Below are 24,423 nucleotides of genomic sequence, written 5' to 3' on the forward strand. Positions count from 1 at the left end.
TAAATTAAAATTTATATAGATATTTGAGAATTATTTATAATCTACTCGAATAATATAGCAAGAAGCGATTAAATGAATAATCAATATTATAACAAAAACCAGTTCATTCTCTGTCTGACCTTCTAGCCGTATTTTCGGTAGATATCGAATACAAATACGTGTTGTTGTGTATTTACTATACATTTATATATGATGGGCGTAATTAATTACTATTTACTAAGAATTATCAAACCAATTAAATTGATTTTCGATAATATACTATACATTTCTAAGTAGTGTCATAAATCCATAGCACACATAAATATAATACAAATATACATTATACTAATTGAGAGTTAAATTTAAAATCGTGTTTGCATGACGTGTGCCATGCATCGAATATAATATGTAATATGTATAATATTTATATACATTATTATTTTAACTGACTTTGTATAGTATAGTAGACTTAGACCTAACATATACGAGGGCCGTACTGACGTACTGTTTGCACATTGCTTGACACCCATGTAGCATCGTTTATTTAATAAAATATTTACAGCTTTGAATTTGGGTTCGCACGGGTGTGTATGTGGAAATATAGTAGACTATATTTATAAAATGTATCTTAAAATAATTAATAATCAATAGGTATACGTGAGTACGTGACATAAGTTTTGAGAACATGAATAAAGTAATAATATTATTATTTTTCACATAGATAGTTATAACTTTTAAGTTTACAACGTATGCTGTATGCAGTGTTGATGAGTAACTTAACTTAAGCTACAAGTTACTATAACGAAATTGCTTTTTAAGTAATTTGATGGTAATTTAATTGCATTTTATTGTAAGTGATTTATATGTGATTTGAGTTAATTTTTAAGTAATTACTTATTACTTAATTACTCGTTACTTTATTCGGTATAATATATGCACTAAAAAGTGATCTAATAAATTAGTAACAGTAATTTTGAATATGCACTTTTGTTTAAAATAAATTTGAAAAATAAAGATTACAATTTAATGTGTAGCAAAATGAGTATTTGTAAATAATTTCATATTCTTGGTTGTCATTTAGTGATATTTTTGAAAAAAAGTAACTTTTATTGTAATTGAGTTACTTTTTAAACTCAAAAAAATGTACCTAACTTGACAAATTAAAATAAAAGTAATTTCCCCAACCATGGATGTATGCCTAATAAGTACCTAATAATATTAAAGAAAACTGTAATAGGTACTTTTATATATTATTGTACTCAAGTATAATATATTTGTAAGTCGTAACAGATTATGCTTGGCTCAGTGTATCGTGTGATATATACAAATATTTTATGAGTAAGAATATAACTATTTGATATAATTTCTTTAATACCATGTGGTATTTTATTATTGTGTCTAAGCTCTTTTTCTGCAGAATTCTATGGGACAAAAACGACCACCCACGCCGGACCGCAATCGCACACACACACACATGGGAACAGTATATAAAAACATATAACAAGAGATTAAAACGAATAATCGATATTATAACAAAAATAAGCTTATCCTCTGCCTGACCTTTGTAGCCGTATTTTCGGTATATTTCAAATACAAAATATATACGTTATTGTGTTTTTACTATACATATGATGGGTATAATTAATAACTGTTTACTATGAGAATTATCAAACTCATTAAATACGTTTTCGATGTTCTACATATCTACATAATATGTAGTGTCGTAGACGCGTACCTATAGCATCACATACAAAAATAGTAGAAATATATCATATATTATAATTTATAATAATTTATAGTTCAGTTTAAAACTGTGTGTGCATGATGTGTGCTATGCATCGAATATAATATAATATTATTATGATGTTGAAAATTCTCCAGACGTTGTTTTTCCGGAGAATTTAATGTTTCTATGGGACAAATAACGACTAGATACATCCACACCGAGCCACACAAACACACACATGATACTGACATACTAATACCATACACACACACACACACACACACACAAAGACAAACGCATCAACAATTTAGTTTTTTATTGTAATATATTATAACATGAAATTTATTTTGATAAATTAATCCTTTAATGACTACAACTTGGTTGCGCACATATTTTCCTCCTTACTTTGACACTTGACAGGCTTAGGACTGCCTGTTTGCCTGCTTCAAATAGCCGTCAGAACTTTATAGTCTATATTAAAGAGTTAAAGTCGTCAACACACTGTGACACTATAGACCAGTGGTTTTCAAACTTTTATTATACACGGCACACCATAAACTTAAAAAAATGTTCACGGCACACTGACTGTTTTTTAGATGAACAAAATTGTTATATTTATTTTTAATTTGCAGAGAGAATGTAGATATTATTATTACACTATACGTTTTGAAACCGATTACGCCGATTACGGTTTATCTACATTAAAATGCGATCCGTACCGGACTAAAAAGTTGTATGTTATATATAGTTTAAATAAGTATAATAATATAGGCATATAATGATACCCGTGTGTTAAATTGTAATTTGTGGGAATACGAAATAATTATATATATATTACAAATAGTATAAGACAATAAAATCGAGATTTGTTAATTGTGGGTCAATATAACAAATTTTAAGTTAAAATAAAATAATTAAAGCGATTATTATAACTCATATTTTATTATGGAAATTGGAAAGGAAAAAAGTCATTTCTTGATCATAACAATATAGTAAATATGATTAGTTCAAATTAAACATTACTAGAAAGTTATATTCTTATGATAAGAGTGTACGTGCGCAAATATTATTCCTATTTCTTATCTTCTACTATACTGAATATTGTATTGTCCGTGGTCATGTGTAATCAAACACTAAATATGAATGAATATAATATGTGTATGTAAAATTATACATGACGTATACGAACGATTATAATATATTTCTTGCATATTTATTATTTATGTTCTGTTGATACATATAATATTTGTCTGAACAGTGTTATTAACACATATTATTATATTATTTAAGTGCAATTGATAAACGATAATACTACGCCATACAACTCGTATTACCTACTTCGTTAGCATTGCATTTTATAATATCAAAATTATCTTCATGGGTTAAATTTATTGTGCCACTGAATTTAAATATTATATACCTTATACTTATATATAAATATTTATATATACATTTAATGATCTCTTTATATTTATATACATATGATTAGGAAATATTTTAATATAAATATGAACTTTGAAGTTTGAACAGTGGTATAATGACTAATACAGAAACAGATAGTATGAATCACTTATAGGTGAGACTGTGAGAGTTCAAAGGTTTTTTTTCTTAAAGGGATTATAATGGGTTATACTCACTCGTGTTGAGGTATAGTTTCTGCCGTAGAGCCATCGTATTATTCATATTTTATTTTAATTTGAGTTATCACGTGTTCTTTATGCACGTGTATTTAAAACATACTACATGATATTTATTAAACGTATCAAATTATATTATAAAATATTAAAAAAAATATTTAATATGTTAATAATTTCCGTACAAATTAAAAAACTTATAATATCTGTACCTGTACCTATCTACTATTCTTAAAAAAATGTTTAATGAACAGTAATATGGTAAAAATACAGGACAGACGAAACAAAATAAAGTTATAAATGCTTATTGGATTCGAAATAAATAACTATAATTACTGATCAATGTTGTGTATAGAAATTAGAAACTATTGGAATATACTAAATGCATTGAAAATAAAATTGCACCTGTAATAATAAACGCGTAGCCGCGTAGGTATGTATATATTAATAAGCAAATGCGCGTAAAATAGAGACTTCCCAGGCGTTAATTGAATTGTCTTGGAAAAAATAATATGAAAAATGTATGTTTAATTAATTATATTATTCGTATTTTTATACGTTATTTAAACTCGTGAACAATACTAAAGAACGAGCCAGTCAGACCATGACCTGACCTATGCCCCGACAAGTTATCGGCTTCAGAAATGAATAAAATGAACAGTTGTTGTGGTACTCACATAATAATAATATATGTTTTATAAAAACAATTATACTTAAAAAAAAAAATAGAATACCGTTTTCTGGTTATTTTCCCAAAATATAGTGACAGAAACGATAAATATCTTTTTGTATGACTGTTATTATTGATATACCATGCATAATAATAGTTTCTTTTTTCCTGGCTTAGTGAGTGGCGTAACCTAATCAATGACAATTATTTTCAGGTATTTTTATCATTATTTAATTTATTTCACTATAATGTACCATGTTCGAATATGGAGGAATTCGTATATATATTTCGTTTATATACTCAACCTATTTTTGTCAAATATACGCATATTTATAAGCAATGTATAATAATAATTAATAAGTTATTAGAAAATCGGAGATGGTGGACGGTCTATATTTTTATTGCTATTCCGCGGTATCCGCACCACAAATAAACTATAACAATTAATAATTATTGGTATATTTTCCTGGAATTCCATGTAAACTGAAATTTATTGTAGCAATATGCTTGCAAAATGTATATCGTATATGTATAAAAAAAAATGTAATATACATAAATATATAAAATACTAACTGACCGCCTAACGTTGTTTTGCCGTATTATAAATTAATTGTTAGATTTCTATAATTGTCTTATGAAAATATATAAAAGACATAATAAACTGTAATATTCGGTAAACTATAATATTTCTTGATAAACTATATTATCCGTTTTTTGGTAAGGAGCATATTGCATATTTATATACATTTTTTTGCGAGCTTACTCGAGAACATGCAACATAAAATTAGAAATGCGTATTATCGATGCTAGTAATTTTTAATGTTTGGCCTTTCGCTTTGTTAATCGCGAATCATACAAAACATACAAAATAAAAAAGGTCGGGTTGCAGGTAGATAGAAAAGTGGAAACCCGCGGGCCGCACAATATGTATTTGTACATATTTATTATTTATAAGTAAGTATACAATTTACATGTTTATTTTAATATAGTAGATAACTCAGAGGGGTTTTAAACTATTAGTTTAATTACTAATGCAATATAGAAACCACTATACTCTATCGTTTAAAAAAAAAAAATCATGAAAATCTGATAAATAGTTTTAGAGTTTACATTGTACAAAGATTTTCATTTCACATTTAAATACATAATACCTAGTTAGATTAATTCAAATAACAAAGCCTAAAATATTTATTGTATATAATTTTAAATATAAGTAAAGTTTGCTATAACATTAAAATTATTTCTTTCGTTATTTATTTATTGAAATGACTATAAATTGTTGTCAATGTCTTTTCATCTCGAAAGGGTAGTGTGTCAGGAGTGTCTGGGTGTGTTTAATAATACGTACTGGTACTACTATCTCCTCGTCTAACAAAAGAATAATTGTTCACGTGTGTGGTCTGTTCGTGTAGACGTCCACTCCCCGTGAAGTGGGGCGGCAGTTGTAAAGGGTGAGCAATCGGAACGATATAGAAATTGAATTGTTTGCACCGTACCGAGGTTAAACCAATGACGCGTATCGTGATGGCTACCTTTGTCACGTCCCACAACATTAAAAAAATATACATATTTAAATAGCTATAATATATTTTTATTCTAAAGGCGATTTTTTAAAATATTTTTTTGACAAGGGTGGAGGGAGGTAATATTAAAATATTTTGCGTCGTACCTTTATATAAATATTTGATTTAATATATGGACCCACGGACTAACGAAATAACTGAAAATAAAAAGATAGACAAGACAGTCAGTACAGAACAGACAAAGTTTTTTTTGTAGCTTTTGGAGCCTTTTTAAAGTGCGATAAAAGTTACGGGCCATTTCTATTGTTTTTATCTAACCAATCAACGTATATCCGTATATGACGTATTGGCTAATGTCAGGAATTTATAAATTTCGTACAGAGTGTAAGAAATATTTATTGAGTGCTGTACTATTTTGGATAGTGATTTATTGTTTTGTTTAGGTATTAATTCAGTAATTTTTATTAGTGATGTATAACTATTCTATTTCTACAATTCTACATAATATATTATTATTAAAATATGTTACGAATTAATATATTACGTAATTTGATTCATAAGGATCATATTATCATTTATTATACATGTTAAATGTACATAGAATATAGATATAGATATGCATATATGTATTCTGTTTGAAAAAACATCAACGTTCAATAGGTCAAATTCACTACCTACACAATTTAGATACGTGTGTGTATTTTGGGTGTGTCGTCGTTTCGGAATTCTAAAAACATATAGTGCAAACATACACAAAAAACAGTCATCATTGTAAAATCTATAAAATAATTAATAATTGTTATTTTTTACAATTAACCTATATTTTTTTTTTAACCTTACAGCAAACTATTATATTTTTTGATACAGTAAGAAATATCACAAAATTCATCATAAGCAGTGCCGGCCTTAAAGGGGGCAAGCGGTGCGACCGCACCGAGCCCCACAAACCAAAAATTATACTATTACGAATATCACTTTGTCTATAAAATATAAACATAATAATATTTTCCCCGTAGACAGTAATACAGAAAAAATAATTGTAACCCGTGTTGTTTTCTTAGGAAACGGATTGTTATCGACGAAAATCAACACCATACCGATTATACATAACTCTACACATAACTCTACAGTTGTATCGCTCGTACTGGTGATATACTTGTACATATCTTTGACAACGATCGATAACAGTACAAAATACAGCTGTAGCCTATAATAACATAACACAGTATAAGATAGCATAGGTAATGATAATATTTTGTTTTCGTAATTTATTATTATTATTATCTAATAAGTAATAATCTTAATACTGCCTACAAAAGGCTATACAGGTAACGCTCGAGCATCGAACATAGTATTGCCGATTCCTTGAGCTAATACAATACAACAATTGATTTGTTTGAATAAAAAAAAAACACGGAAAAAAACATTTAAATAATATTATTTTATGTTAATTTTTTTTATTCTGAGCAAATGTATTTTACCTAGTAATTGCCTCATGATTATTATTTATGTTTAATAAAATAAAAATATTTATTAATAAAATATTGTTTGTACATTGTACATTAAACCTACTCATTTTGTGTCTTACAAGGCCGTTCCCGGAGGAAACTGGGGATTCAACCCCCCCCCCCCCCCCCGAAATTAATTTCCAGTAACGGCCTTGTATATAAATATATAATATTAAAATGCGAATTGGGTTTTATTAGCTTATACACACAAATTTAGGTTTCTAACGTACCGTAAAGGGTTAAAGTGTTTATAAAATTAAAGTCCCTAGAAAATAAAATAAATACCTATATAGTATATATGTATATATTGTATAATTAGTCATGACTGTAATGTATTTATAAATAATTAATAAATTAATATATATGGGGATGGGGCCCCGAAAACCATCGGACCGGCACTGGCCACTGATTATAAGAAGTAATGAAAAACGCTTGACTAATGTTTGACTGTTTACTGAGTTGACGCATCCTTTCTGGAATTCGTGACATTAAACTATCATTATCATTATACTGGCATGTGACTTTTTTCCTAATTATAGTACGTAATGACAAGATAAGGCGACCGGATAAAATGTACATAATTACCAGATATCGTAAAATTAAATGCTGAAATACTAATAATATTATAAAATAATATAATAAATAAATAAGAATAAATATTATTATTAAGAATAAATAAGAATACAATTTAAACATAATATTTTTAAATAAACAATTTACAATTCTGTGTAAATACGATAATCGTACGATTTTAATTCGACGATTTCATGGTACCAATTGAACTATAATGAAGTCATGTGATGAGTAAGTAGCTCGATGAAATAGTTTTTATGATGACTATAATAGACCAGCGGTTCTCAAACTGTGCTATACCTAACTACCTTAGTACTGGTTCGCGGTGCCGATTTGAACGCACGAAACAGGAATAAATCTATACATCGATTCGAAATCAATGCGTTGACAATTTCCCGAAAACATTCGATCCTCTCACGAATGTCGAATGTGCATATATACATGGTTGTGGACTTGTGGTCCAACAGCAAAGCACAAGAAATGTGTACGTGAGCACGTATACCATAGCGGTTTTAAAAATATTTTATAAATTATACCCTATAGGTACTATGGGTAGCCGTGTAAGAAATACTTATACATAAATATTTATTTTGGTGAACATTTAAAGTTTCTAAAGGTTATTGATTAAATAGCTAAATCAATTATTAAACAAAATCGATTTAGTAGAACGTTGAAACGATACAATTTTACATTTATCCGAGGTATTGCCGAGTTTACGATTAAATATCACCTAACATAAATTACACTGTACCTCATCTATATGAAATGTGTAAAAGCTATAATTTTGAAATATTGATAAAACTACACAACTACTAGGAATTTAATTTGTATTGCTTGATAAATAATATGATGTTAACATTTGGTTAATCAGACAATATTTACTTTTAGTACTTAGATAAACTCTATTCATTCATTATCAGTAGTATCATTAATCGACTTCTATTTTAAATATTTACATTAAAATAAAACTGAAATCATATTATATTTTATGTATAAAATAGTCGCAACAATCATTGTGACTCACATTATCGACTTATCGCATAGTAAATAAGTACATATAGATACACTCTAGACTTAGAGTCTACAACATAGAGTAAAGAATATTATTTTAATTTGACGAAATATAATTTTATAGGGTCATTAAATTAAATATATTATAATTGTTGGCACGTATAAATTAGGAATACGCATAATTATTAATTTATCTTTATAAAATTAAAATAATTAAATGGATTCGTAGAAACGATATTTCATTTTTCGATTCTGATCTTTTTTGAAAAAATATTTATATTTTATATTTAACAATATCAATAAACCAATAAACATATTATATTCTCTATACATTTTTAAGCCCGACATTTATGGTAAATTTGGTTATTTATCACTCTTTCAATGACGTCCAATATACATTCCGTTTTCCAAATACTGTCACTAATAAATTTTATAAATTTTATAAATTTTAAGTTTATCAACAAAAAATTTAAGTATAAAAAAAATATCATTGTTTTAAAAAAAATTCTATACCGTGTTAACAGTAATTTTTTTCGCCAGTATTTAAAAATTCAAACTTCCAAAATAAAAACATGAAATAATTTAATTACTTACTAAGATTGTAAAAAATATATACATTGAATGTATTTATGAAAAAATATACCTACCCTAACCCTCCAAGTACCTATGCCATTATATTATGCAAAATTAAATTTGGTCTATGGAGTCAGATGGGTTTGAATCGCCCATATTTCAAACCCTCGTATAAGTGCATATACTCAGTATGCACACGCAAATGCATAAAATTCCGGTCTCTACAGTCTCTAATAGTCATTTTAGTAAAAAAAAAAAACACTACACCCATTCGTATATTATTCTCTAGCATTATCATAATATCATGCTCCTGATAAATCTGACTTATCCATAGGACTCAATGTTTATAATTATGTGCACATGTCATAATATTATGTACATATTATACAGATATTATGTACATTATAAAAATATGAATGGTCAGATAAAATGTTATATTTTACTTAATCATTAATTCAAAACCAAACCTACTTATTTGAATAAAATTGCAAATTTCAATAAAAATTGTAATCTGTCTAGCGGAGCAATTTTTATAGATTAGGTTAATATCTATATAGACATATAGTTTATTAAGAATAAATGTGATGATGGGTACCTATAGTACGCATACCCGTAGGTATATATATTTTATTTTCGATTACTTAAACTAACAAGTAACAATATTGTCAATATTGTGAATTTCAACAACACGAAAATAATTCAGGTGGCCTTGAAATCAACATATTTCAATTTGTAAATATTTGTAATGATAATATAATTGAAAAAAAAAATCATTAATATTATTTTACCTACTATAGAACTAACGATTTTAGTTATTTTAATATACCTAATTAAAAAAAATATATTATCTATACAAACTTAATACATTCCATGACTAAATTTATACTACTATTTCCTATACACAATTATATTTTTAAAATATGTAGACTGATCATTAGGATTAGGTATAAGTGTATAACTAAACAATATTAGCATTAGTATTAGTATTTAAAATGTTCTTATTTTTTATTCATTAAAATTAATGTTGATAAAACAGTTTTTCTAGCTAAAACACTGGTTAAAACTTTTTATCGTATAGTTGATGTATAATATAGAAAATATATAGTGTACTCTATTACTATATTATATTATATACACATGCAATATGCAATTATTCAAATTATTTACAAAAACTGAAAAATAAAATATTAAGTGCGCACAATACAGTTACGAGAAATTTTTAATTACAATTTAAATTAAGGAATCTGTTCAATATGAATCATCTGATTTAATAATTCGTGTAGGTACCTATTTAGTATTTGTAGGTAGTAGGTAGTGAGAATCTAAAAGATATGTATTCTTCTTAAATAAATATATCTGAACAAGTTTATAAACAAATATGAAATGATCTTAAATTATTTAAAAAAAACAATACAAACTGTTAATATAATGGCTATAAATATTAAAAAAAACTCATAATTAAAGGTCGGATTTTTATGATTTTACATATCTGTTTCTAGTGCTAATATTATTATGCAGTTAAAATGTGGGAGTACCGAGTAGGATATATTTACGATTCATGAAACAGAATTCATAGAAACAATTATATTTTGCACAAAAAACATTTTTAGGACTTAGAGAATATTTTATAAGTTAGACTCTAACTGGACTAACTGTTGAGAATAAAAAACAATATTTTTATGTTTGTAAATATTTTTCCGAAGAAAATAATTAATAATTATATTACACACTTACATATTATTGTTATGTATCATTTATGCACCAATTTTTTTATTATATATAAAATAAGTTTAAACTGAATAGTTTTAATACATATATATTTACAGTATATTAATAGAATAATTATGATATTTTAAAAGAATGTGTATTGTGTACACATTCTTGTATGTGTATATACATTATAGCTTTTAGTATAAACTATGAAATATACATAAAACTATAATAATATAACATAATAAAATTTCATGATTAATTAAAATCAGCATATAATACGCAAAATAAAGTTATTTATAAGTGTTTTAAAAACGGATAAAATTATCATGATGGATGAATTGAACAGTAGGAAAAATGTTTAAATTGTAGTTTTGCTAATGATAGATGAGTGCATTCAGAACGGAGAAAAAGAATGTAATTAGTGGGCTAATTAAAGCATTAGGATTAGAGATGAATTGGGAAATAATATCAGAGCTATGATAAGTAGATGACATGTTTGGATTATGATTAATAGGTACCGCATAAGTTTTTGTTTCGGATTGAGTATGGTTCTCACTAGTCAGTAGCGTTGGCTGGTAGAATTTTTGGAAAAGTTGTTTTGAAAATTTTATGAGTGCTGGGCATCCTTTGAAATTGTTTATATAATCCATTGACCAAAGTGCGAATTTGGTAAAAGAATGTTAATACTGTTAATAGAATATATTACCTATTTTTAATGATATACAAATATCATTTAAAAACTACATAAATCCGATTTCCACATTTCCACCATTTTGTTACTTGTGTATAAATGTATAATATATAATAATTAATATTATGAATATATATTTATTGAGCATTACGGGTAGAACGAATAGTAATTCGGAATTAAAAGTTCGCCAAATTATGTTTTGGTTTCTTATTTAGAACAAATAATTTCCAGCGAGATTTTTGACCATAATGGCAATCTTAGCTCTTTTTAAAAAAATATTACATAGAACGATTAAGAAGTGAAGACTGCAGAAGATTGAATGAATGAACACTAAAATACAAAATTAATAATTAAATAAGCGACGACATTGGGAGACGGGAGTTTCACTCAGAGACTGGAACCGTACCGAAATAGACCGGTTTTGGACCGAAACCTTTTAAAAATTTTGGGACCGAAACTGGACCGGAACCCTTAAATACATTTTTTTAGGAACCGAAACCGAAACCGAAACCTATATTTTGATGTAGAGGTTTTTACGGTTTTTTTGCGGTTAAAAAATCCAATAGATATTTTATGTATAAATGTATAATATATATTACATAATAATACTAATAAGTAATAAGTTAGTTATTAGTAACAACAAATAACTATCATAAAATCGTAGACCTATAATTCCTATATAATGTATTATGTAGTACGTTTCCACGCTAAAATTGAGCCGCGACGGTCAAATACGACGTGTCGGTATCGGTTCCGCGCGCAATGCTTCGTAAAATTGTTATTTACATTTTACGTTCTTGGAATATTGATGTGTTTTACTAATAATCGGTATTACCATTGATTATAAATACTAAGTAATAACAATTTTGTTGTAGAGTGTTTGACAAATGGGTATTAAAATAAATATGTAATAAGCAGTACCCATGTAAAAACATCAAAATAGAGTGTACCATAGTCTGCGAACATAAATATACATAATACACTTATTGTTAGTATACATCCAAGCAAGATACACCCTCTATACATTATTAAAATAAACTAATACTATTTTATCAGACAATTATTACAGTAACGATGAAACTTTCACTATTATTTCTAAGAACATTAACATTACTGTATCCTTTCCTTATCGATCATTAGGCTAATGACCATGATATTAGATATTTAGATCGTCTACGATTCTAAGAACAGTCTCACTCAAGCAAGCGCATGCACAGTTCACCAAATTAAGTTTTTGACATTTTTCCGTTTCTAAAATATTTCAAAATAGTGAAACGTTTCAAAATAGCTATAACAGAAAGATTTTTTGACCCGATTTACATTTTGAAAATAGATCTGTATTCGGTAACTTTTTTACTAGGTTAAGTTGGGAAAATAATGAATGTTTTAAAACTGAACGTATGTGTATAAAATAAAAATACTATTATCATTTTTAAAAAAGTTAACACTTTTTAAGCCTTATCGAATACAAAAATCTGTTTCCTACATTTTATAACATTATTTTTAGTTTATTTGTATAAATTATTAATTAGATACCTATACCTATATTAATATTAATTAATAATTATCATTAAGACTGCTTAATAAATTTAATCGACAAGGTGCTTAGTATCTTATTATTTTATCAAAAAATATAAATTAATAAAACCATTAAAACCATAATTATTATTATAAAACAAAATTCTAAGTATAATCTTCACAAACTTATAATTTCAAATGTCAGGGGGCTGAATTAATAAATAAATACCACTAATATTATAATATTCTTGTTGACCATTATATTTTTAATTTTGTTATGTTGTGGCAGCTGATGGTTTATTATCTTTTTACTTTTTAGTAATGTGAGATAGATAATTTATTTTTATAGACATTTGAGCAAATATCTCAGCGATTATATGAATGAAAATAAATCATTATTTACAATTTCGTCGTATTTTGCTGTGTAAAAATGAAATGTTTTGCCCTTCGATGGTGGGGGTTACGTCAAACGGGACGGCTCGTTTTTACGACCGAGTCCCCGCTCCAGCATATATTCTTATCTATCTCAGTGTACGCGTATTATCTTTATCAGCACAAACGTCTTGAAAACATTTTTTATCACGGACGCTGTTTCTTACGTTGTTTACGCTTTTTATTCTATCTTCCATGGCGGGTGGACCTGTTGTTTACTTCTAACGTTTGTTGATGGTGGTTTTCTTCTCAACGCGCGTCGGTTCCTTAATTCTCAAGGTTTTTAGAATATTATCCACATCCCTTAGTGAATTCTAACATTGTTGCGGTGTTAACTTTATTTTTACGCGCATAAAGATCAAATAAGAAATCTAACGTGTGTACCGACACCTCAATCGTCAGTTTTTTGTTAATGATTTTTTAACCGAACTCGTGGTCGCTCCGGTTCGATCACACGAAGTGTAGTCTTGACGGTTTATCGTGTTTTACAGTTTCGCAAATTATCGATAATATTTAGGTACCTTTGTACGCTACCTATTTTATGTCGATATCGTGAAAAACGTACGGGTGTATATTGTGTGTGTGTGTGTGTTCCATTTCCAATACGCCGCTACAAATCGTCTTGTTTTATCATTTAGCTGGTAAGTAAATAATACTGCATTAGCCTAGTCGTATATTGTTTGCTATATTTGAAGTACCTATTTAGATATAAAACCTGTGATAAAATATTTTTGATTACTATGTTTTGGTTTTTGTTAATTTGTTAACCATATAAATAGATGTTATGGGAATGCTTTGTTTGGTTTACTCAAAACAGAAATACAACAAAACAAAACAAGTAACAACGTACAATAACAAAAAATTAATTGTACATTTTTTTTTAAAATTTTTTTATTTAGCTATAATAAATATAAATGCATTTTTATATTGCAATTTTTGAGTTATTTTAAGTCATTTTTGCATTTATTAAGATTTTTTGGGGCATTAAAATCCCAGCCCTAATGATAACCTTTCTCAAAGGTAGTATTATCAACTTAAATTTGAGTCATCTACCTCTTTCTGCACATAAGCTTGGTTGTATGTCGGTTCACTTCTTCGTTTTGCTTGACTTAAGTTATTTTTAGATGGTTTGTATAACACCAATACATCACCTCTTGACATCTCTTCAGCATAACAATGCTAGTAATACATCCAATTCAACAAGATTTGTTTTTTGATTTATATGTTGAATAACATCAGTAATAATGTAAAACCCTGGTATAGTTTTGTTTGTACTTTAATTTGTGTTGTCAATTGTTGACGGAATACTTGAAGCAATCATATCTTAAATTTCATATTTGTATTGAAAAATGTTGCTTAAGTATAAAATATTAAATAAAGTGTACTAATTTACAATATTTTTATAAAATATTTTTTGCTTGTATAAAAATTAAAAACATGTTATATTTTATTAAGTGTTTTATTTTTGTAATTTTTATGTTTAGGTTATTCTACATATTAAAATAACCATGGAAGAAAACAATTCTAAATCTATTGAGAATGAAGTTTCAAAAATAAACACTGAAGAAGTTAACTCTGAAAAAGTTAACATTGAAGAAGTTAACATTTCAGGTAATTGTTAAAAAAAAGTAATATTATTCATAATATTTTTATATGTTTTTGTAATAAATAATAAACTAGTAATAAGTAATAACTAATAATGTGGATGGTAGTATACATAGAGTTGATATTATATTGCTGTATCTTAATCCTTATTATTATAGGTAACTATTGTCTATTTAAATTTTAAAGTATAGTTTAGGGTTAGAATTTTTTTATAATAGAATTTGCTACTTAATCAATTAATTCCAAATTAAAGTGACTTAAAAAAAACAATGCATACTCATTAAAATAGTTTATGAAGTGAATAGTTCACTGTTCTATCAGAATTTTGCATTAATTTCATTTATATCTTCTTTTTAATCTGAAATTTATAGAAAAGTGCCAAATTGTATTAAAATCTGAAATTGAGTAGGTATAGCTTTTAAAAGTTAATATGAAGAATTTACTATTACAGTTGTTATTTATGTATAAAATAAAGAATTTACAAGAAATGCATTATAAAATATTATCATAATTCTTTTTTAGGTACCATTATTAATACTCAATTTATTAATTTATTATTATATTATATAACAATTTTCATAGATATTTTTATTTTGTAGAATATAATGGTATAGAAGAAATGCAAAAAAATCAAGATTGTCTATTGGAAAATAAACAATTTTTACCATATGGTAAGAATATATTTATAATTAATGTTATTTAGTTTCTTAGTTTTTTATTATTTTTTTCTTTTACAAGGTGTTGGACCAGTTGTTGATTGTGAAATTGATGATGATAGTGATGAACCTGATTATATAAGTAAGAACAAAAACTTTAAAACTAGAAATATTTAATTTAACTTAATAAATTACCATAATTATATTTTAATTGTACAATATACTATAATAACAAATAATAATAAAATTAATAAATAATAACTAATGTTTTAAAAATAAATTAAAAATATTATTTTTTACTGAAACAATATTTAGTCATCAAAATTCCTGATTTTTAAATTTATTAACTTTTATATTGGTAATCTGTAATAACTAATAATCCTTTTTGTAATTTATGTTATCTTTTCAATCTTTAGTCAGTTGAAAAGTGGCTTTTCTTATTAAGATCTGAATTTGATGATAGATTTTAAATGAATAAAATACTAAATTCTAAAAAAAAAAATGATTTATAATAAAATGTATTCCTGTTATTTGAGAAACTTATACTTTATTCAAAATAAGACTGTGACCAGGATGCCAACTTCTGGCGCATGGGCGTGGTCTCGTTCCGCAGTGCTAGCTTACCCGATCGGAATACCAAGGTTAGGACCCAAGGACTGAGCGTCTGACCATCGCCTGACGAAAACTGGTCGCTACCTGGTCACGGTCTTATTTTGAATATACTAAAGGTATTAAGTTATTAGAATGTGCCATATATAGTTTAATTAATAGAAATCTTTTTTTTTTTTTTTTTAATTTGAGCCTATATAGTTGATATACCTTAATTAATATAAATTTATTGCAGACAATAATTTCTGATTAATATTTTCATTTTATTTTTTAGGATATGTAAGCAGACCAAAAAGATTTAAAATTCGCACAAGAAAACTAAAAACTCGACCAAAAAAAACAAGATTTTTGCCATATGGTAAGTATATATTTATGATTAATTTTTATTTGTTATTATAAATTTTTCTTTTACTAGGTGTTGGACCAGATGTTGATTGTGAAATTGATGATGATAGTGATGAACCCGATTATTTAAGTAAGAACACAAATTGTAAAAAATATTAATATCTTATCTTAACTAATAACTAAATTACTATTAAATTGATTTTTTTTTTTATAATTTATAGGTTATGCTAGAATACCAAGATTTAACCGCATGAAAATTACCAGTACCTCTACATCAAAAGAAGATGCAGTACCATAAAAACAATTTGTAAAACCATAACTTTTTAATCAAACTTTGTATTAATTATCCTATTTTTTGTAAAATGTATAATATGTCTAAAATACCATTTTTATTATATATTTTTGTTGAGGTATTTTTTACTTATTTTGTTAGTATTAAGTTAAGGCTGTAGATTTTTCAATAAAATCTAAATTCTATGTAAAAAAAATTCAGTCTTATGTTGTAATCTGCTTTCTATCAATCTTATGATAATGGACGAACCACACAATTTCTGCCTTGGATGATTAACAATAACTCATTTTGTCGCTTTTTGGAATTTTATATTTTAAGGTTTCTACGTCTACTAGAGGCAGACCGAACGACACAATTTTGACGTAGCTGTGTCAACTTTTCTATGAAGATAGTACCAATTTGTGCTAGTATCGTCAAATAACATGCTAAAGCCTGACCTCCTGGTTCTTTGAGTCACATTTTATTTATATCACAACCTTGTTTTAAGTTAATAATGTATATTAGACCAAAAATATAATACATAATATGAAATTGCGTCATTTGAAATTTAAATTCGATCCACCAATGATGTCTACACCTAAGATTTATATTATATTGACTTATACTGAATTTTCTAAAGCTGTCATTTGGGTTAGTTACGGCTCTAATGAGTATTCTTAATTTAACTGCTATAGATTAACCTGTTTTGTTATGGTTTGATAAATTTATTACAATTTAAGTAATGGGTAAAAATGTATGGTGGTTTATAGCTTCATATAAATGTATTTATTGGTGTACCTCAAATGATAATAGGGAATACCTATTTATGTACAAAATAATAGTTAAATGTTGTTTAGCATTCATAAAATTACACTTATCCTTGTTATCAATGAATACAATTTGTAGAAATTAAATAATGAATTACTGTAAGTATAAATAAGATTGATCAAATTGAAAATATTTTAATGTTCCTTATGTAAATGGAAAAAAATATTAGAGATAAATGTATAGTTATTTTATTAAAAACATTGAAATGTGTAAATTAAATGATTTACTATGAAGTCATATAATTTAAAGAAAATTAAATAATGTCTACCTTATAAAAATATTTTAAATAATATGTATACAGAATAAGTGTAGGTTATTGTTAATGTACTCTTAAGTAAGTAGATAATAGAAACATAATTATAAAGAACATAATCATTAAAAAATGTTTTTCTAAAACAATTTAATTTAAAAAATAATATTATTTGTGCAATTTCTTTATGTTTTAATATTATTAAATCTAAACTTAACTTATTAGTAACATCTTAAGCATAATTTTTGGAGTAAATCATCCCATAGTAACAGTGAATATATTTGTATTACTTTATCATATATTTTATTGTATCAATAAATTTAACTGAAATATATAAATAATTAAAAATGACAAAGAAAAATTGTGATGAATACATGAAATTTTTAACAATAAATTATATAGTTTTTTCAATTTAGTTAGTCAATAAAATATATATACTAAAGAGTGGTATAGTATAACCTCTCCCCACTATGAGCACGACCAATTAACATGTTGAAGAACAATTCGAATTCAGAATACATATTATTATGTATCAGAAATGTTTGCTATGATCGTGATGGATGTCGAACAAGCAGCTGAACCCACTAATTGCCATCGTTACCTCCATTGCAGATGATGCCAAACTGAATTGTGTAATGACAAGCCTGGACAATTATAGTACCGCAGAACTGTTTCTTATCTCCACAATTTGTTTATTGATTCACCGATTTTAGGTCGAATTTATAACATGTAAATTCCAACAGTCCATTTTTTGATCTGCTAAAATAAAATAAAATAAATATAAACTTTATCGATATTATAAAAATTATTTAATCTAAATTTTGTATGCTGCACATACATTACAAATAATATATATATAATATACAATACATAAGTATTATCATCTTCTTTGCCTTTCTCTTAACTATCTGGGGTCGACCACCTTTGTTCTACAATACATAGTAAGTAGGTATTATAAACTCTTAAATTGATTTAGTATAATTAATAGTGCCTCTTTCATAATTTTAATTTTTTTAATGTTGACATAATAATTTACTAAAAAAAGGTCATTCAAATTTGCACAATTTTTCCAAAATAAAGCCATTCGATACCGCCACACACTGATCTGTATCTATAACGCACTACATACACATTTATCTAAAATCACAGGATCGTTTACAGTATCACACACCAGTTATTGATATTTAATCAAAATCACAAAATAATAAGGAATGAAATTAATTTAATAGAATATTTGAAAACACTAAAGTGTAAATTTATTCCAATCTAAATATTATCTACAATACATACTTTATTTTATCTTATAATAATATTATATTAAATTGAATTATTTTTTATTATTATAAGAGCTCATATACCTATTAAATTATTCTTACGACGATTTGTTTAAAAACAATAATTATTTAGTAATATATTTTAAAACTCAATAAAATTAGACAGATATTGAACGATCTAAAATACGTGATTATTATGAATGACAAGTGTGCTGTTTTGAACGTCGCCCATAAATGTAAACCTAGTACCTACATAATATTACCTATGTATATGGTTATTCATTTATTCATGTTCCGCTAATCAGTAGAAAAATATATTAATAGCTAATATTAGCTCGTATTAAAAACATAATATAGATAGGTATCATAATATTATGTTCCTACAACCTTCGAACGGTCAACACTCACCACTTACACTACATCTATACTCACGTCCTAGTGTTTATTCAATTATAAAAATATAAATATGTAGAGACTTATTTATATTTTATTTCCATCTCGTTTTTAAAAAAATATAAAAAGTATTTTTCATTTGATTAAATCGAATTTTACTAATTTTCCAATCAAAAAAATGAATTTTAAACAAACTATACATTATAATTTATAATATAAAATACGTATAATTTGAAATTACTAGTTAAACGATCGCGTTCGTTACCTCAAAATTTATTGAACAGCTATTTACATATTGTATTATACGCAACACGGGTCAGTACACACATAATAAAAATGCCTGTAATAATTTGGGAATATTGAACATCGAAGGGAGTATGATGTCGACTTTAAATTGTTAATTTAATGGATGCATTTGCTAAAGAAAAAATATAAAATTTTAAGGATAATTAATTAGTAAAATCGCAAGAAAAGCCATCACAAAAAATTTAACATTAATAATGTATCTATTTTCTTTTATATAGAGGTTATTATAACAAATTGAAGATTCACTATGTTTTAAAAAAAGTATTAAAATATAATTTTAATTTCGAATTGTATTACTAATTAATATGAATTTAATTTATGTTATATTTTATTGTAGTTCTAATTTTCGGTCAAAAGTATGTAAATTCTTAAATTCATCAATAAGTAAGTTTAACTGTTAAAATTTCTAAACATAATTCTATTTAAAACAAGATTTATACCGACTCGGAATAGAAATCGTACGGATCCAGTATTCACTGCACTCGCATACTCACATAGGACACGGGATGACAATATTCTCGCCTTAAAGTTTGATAATATAGGTACCAAGTTTACTCCAACATTAAAGCTCTAACCACATAAAATGGATTCTGCTGAACGAAAATTTGTTACCTATGTTATATCTATATGTTATGTTGTTTGTAAGACGGAGACACACGTACGAGTGTGACGTCCTCTAAAAATAAAATCTAAAAAATAAATTATGCAATAAATCATAAATATTACTTACCATTAGTAGTATTCTAATATAAAGCCAAAAATGGTCCGCCGTGTACTCACCGTGGTGAAACGATGGTTTAAACATGGCCAATAATTAGTATTTGGCAACGATTAGGCTAACGTGTAACGAACTAACGAGTACTAACGAGCGATTACGTAATAGGTACTGCGATACTGCACCTCGGCGCGGCACTTCGGCAGTCATCGTACGCCGCAAGTCGTGTCGAATGTCGATAAGGAATTTATAAACAGAAAATCCCAAAAGACGTAATCGTTTTTAGAAAACAACAAATATAGGTATATGTACTGCAGAAAAACATCATAGGTAATATTATTATTATTGTTCAGTACATCGCCCAAAAAATAATGTATAGTAAACCAAAACTTTTAATTAATAAAATATATTATACAGTCTAAGCCTTAGGTTTATTTTTAAAAACAATGAAGGGAACTTCTTGTCACTGATATACCTATCTATGTCCTATACACCTATTTAAGAATAATATTTTATAAATTTAATCAATTAATGAAGGCACGTCGTCTAAAGATAGATCTGTTGCGTCCCGATCGGTCGATATATTGTACATCAACGTGCGGAATGAATACGTCGTGGTGTATATTAAAAATTAAAATGTTTATTGAAATGATAATTTACACGATTACAAATACCTATATAGGCTTAATATGAAATAGAATTTGAGTGGCGTTACGACCTGAGTTGTGTGCTTCTGAGTGTTGTAATATTCCCAACCGTCTTAACGTATGCCGAGCCTTGTCTCTACCTTCCTTTTATGTGATTGTCATAATATAGGAGTGGGTATCGAAAATACTGCTTGTGCATTCTTATACACGATTCTTACGAAGAGACATCGAGTTTTGACTTACCTATCAAAGAGACGTATTATTTCTACTTTAATTGTTAAATTATTTTATTCATAAGATATTCCACACTCTCTTGTCCTCGCATGCCTGTATTAATTACTATAGTCTATATGTAAAAATGTGTCATCACACCATCTTATATGTAATATCAGTACGGACAGTACGTGGTCCGTAACAAATCTATGGCTTATAGGAGGAAATTCGTTTAAAAGGCGACTACACAGATATAGATAATAATTAAGGCTGGTGTCACACTTGCGGAATATCCGCAGCGGAATAATCACGACATGTAGCGTTTTTATTTTTTCCGTGCGGAAATTCCGCTGTAATGTGTTCAGTAGTAGGTATTTAAATACCTAAATGAATTTCGATATTACGAAAATTCCACCGCGGAACGTCCGCTGTGGATATTCCACAAGTGTGACACCGGCCTATTTAGAACCTTTAATATAATGTTTATATTTATAATTAGAGCACAGATTTGTAGGTATGTTTTTGCATATTTTTTTTCTTTTCACTTTTTTATGTTTTTGTTAATAATCTTCACGAATCATACTAATTGGAATTCACTGTTAAATTTTTATTTGCATATTTTTGCATATTTGTTACATATTTTTCAATAAATGCGCTGTAGCGAAATAGGACGCAGAATTAGCGACACGGTTTTAGCTATCTTAATTTAAAATACGCATTATATACAAAATATTTTATATACATTAGAAATAGCTGAGGTAATTCTATTGTATTAAAAGAAATAGTTCATCTACTGTAATGTGATCGTTGTATCGGCATATCGTCGTTATCGATGTAACACATTTAATTTTATAATATAATTATATGTATAGTTATAATAATTATCAAGACCTAATGATTTTAAGCTCTTTTAAATTTACCCCATTAACTTCAGTTGATTGTGAACGATCATTTTCGATATACTAGCGTCTAGCATTTATTAACAGATAGACGGCATAGTTTTACCGAAGAAAAACTTGAATATCATTTAATAATTAATTTCAATACTAAAGAATAAAAACACATTTTGAGTTGTATAATTTATTTTATTTTTAAACAGTAATATTTATGTATTTATTTTATTTATACGTGTTCTTTTTTATTCATTTATATTTTATTATCTTATATTTTTTTCAAACTTAATACAACTTTGAATTTTTAAATATAAATTTTGTAAATGCATATTTGTTGCATATTATAATAATAATTTTTACTGTTGATTTGTTGAATATTTTTATGATTTTACTGTATATTTTAATGATTTTTACTGCATATTATATGGCATATTTTGATACTTTTTAGTGCATATAAATCCGAGCTGTATTTACAATTATTTATTATTAACTATTTCTGTGGGCGACTCTAACGTATTCACCGAAGTCTCTATTTTAGTAAGTTAAGTTGTTTACTAACTCGTTCGACGAAACGTGTTTACGTTATGGCGTCCTCATTCACCAAAAAATGTTACCGACTATTACAAGAAATGATGTCAAATGTCAACACTCAACGTGTAAAATTACTTAGTTTTCACAATAATATGCAATAAGATGAATAGAAAATGTATAAATATTTATCTTGGGCTTTATAATCGTGAAAATTGGTAAACTTTACTTTAAAAGAGTTTTATTGTTGGTTGTTTTTATATGTTCTGCAAATTCAAAATTTATATTGACCTTTATTAATCACATTTTAACAAACCATAAAACACTTACTTAGTCCAAAAACGTTTTTGTAACCGATTTGTGAACATTGAACAGCATACTCATTGTAGTGTAGTTACATATTGTTATATTGTTAAGCATTTGATAACTTTTTAACTTTTTTCAAAATCCATACTAAAACTAAGATTGCCAATTGCCGTTTGTCTATAGTTCTATACGCTCGTTATTGTATCGGGATATCATTTTAACACCACAACCGTAACACAATGAGTTGGTTGAACGTTATTTTGCTATTTATAATACTTTATGTTACAATTTTAATTATTTAAAAAAAATTTTTGAATGTAAATTGACTACAATTTTTATGTTTACACTTTACAGCATAACTTGTCGAAATAATGCTTCAATTTAAATTTTCGGAGTGGTTTCTGATGGCAAAGTGAATATCCTTGATGCAATATAGAGTTAGTAAAAGTAAGAATTTTCTAACGGTTTTAAAAAAAATCGGGATAAACAAACAAAAAAAAAAAAAAATGACGGAAAAACGGGAATTTTTACGCAAAATCAGTTTTCGACAAAGTCGATTTTTTTACATGATTGTAACTCAAAGACGAATCACTGTAAATACTTAAAATTTTCATCAAATGTTTATATTAGTGTTGTCTGTATACTGCTAAAGTTTCAAAATATTTTAGATTTTTTTAAGGGAATTTATAGACAACGAAAATTTTCGATTTTTCTAAGAATTTTTTTTTGAAGTGTCTATAAAAAAACTTTGGGTAGGTAATCAAAAAAACTTGAAAATTTAATACAACGTTTTTTATAAGTTGTTGTTATTGTATTGAAAATAAGTTCAAAATTTACAAGTAATTTTGTAGTTGAAAATTCATAAAATTGTTTGTATTACATACCAACCAATATTTTTTACAAATTATTTTGTAGCTAAAAATTGAACACAAAATTTAAAAGTGCAGGTTTATGTTTTAATGACCTGAATAACCAAAAAATAAATCTTGTATAGAAAATGCCAATTTAAACAACTGATGTTTCAAATTTCTAC

The 24,423-nt window shown here is 26.5% G+C and overlaps 1 protein-coding gene across 1 annotated transcript; it reads left to right on the forward strand.

Moving 5' to 3' along the window:
- The first annotated feature begins 13,627 nt into the window (after window positions 1–13,627).
- On the forward strand, window positions 13,628–17,233 carry LOC126551699 (uncharacterized). The gene is made up of 7 exons (XM_050205708.1): window positions 13,628–14,192; window positions 15,036–15,162; window positions 15,756–15,827; window positions 15,895–15,954; window positions 16,696–16,779; window positions 16,837–16,896; window positions 16,988–17,233. The coding sequence occupies exons 2-7, from the start codon at window positions 15,060–15,062 to the stop codon at window positions 17,062–17,064; spliced, it is 456 nt and encodes a 151-aa protein (XP_050061665.1). The 5' UTR covers window positions 13,628–14,192; window positions 15,036–15,059; the 3' UTR covers window positions 17,065–17,233.
- Window positions 17,234–24,423: the final 7,190 nt, after the last annotated feature.

The sequence above is a fragment of the Aphis gossypii genome, chromosome X (genome assembly GCF_020184175.1).
Source record: "Aphis gossypii isolate Hap1 chromosome X, ASM2018417v2, whole genome shotgun sequence".
In the NCBI taxonomy this organism is placed as follows: Eukaryota; Metazoa; Arthropoda; class Insecta; order Hemiptera; family Aphididae; genus Aphis; species Aphis gossypii.

Bases quoted from the DNA above. Each gene is read 5' to 3' on its own strand.
- LOC126551699 (XM_050205708.1), top strand. From the start codon at position 15,060: ATGGAAGAAAACAATTCTAAATCTATTGAGAATGAAGTTTCAAAAATA. The intron at 15,163-15,755 runs GTAATTGTTAAA...TTTATTTTGTAG, and splicing joins TGAAGAAGTTAACATTTCAG to AATATAATGGTATAGAAGAA. The intron at 16,897-16,987 runs GTAAGAACACAA...TATAATTTATAG, and splicing joins TGATGAACCCGATTATTTAA to GTTATGCTAGAATACCAAGA.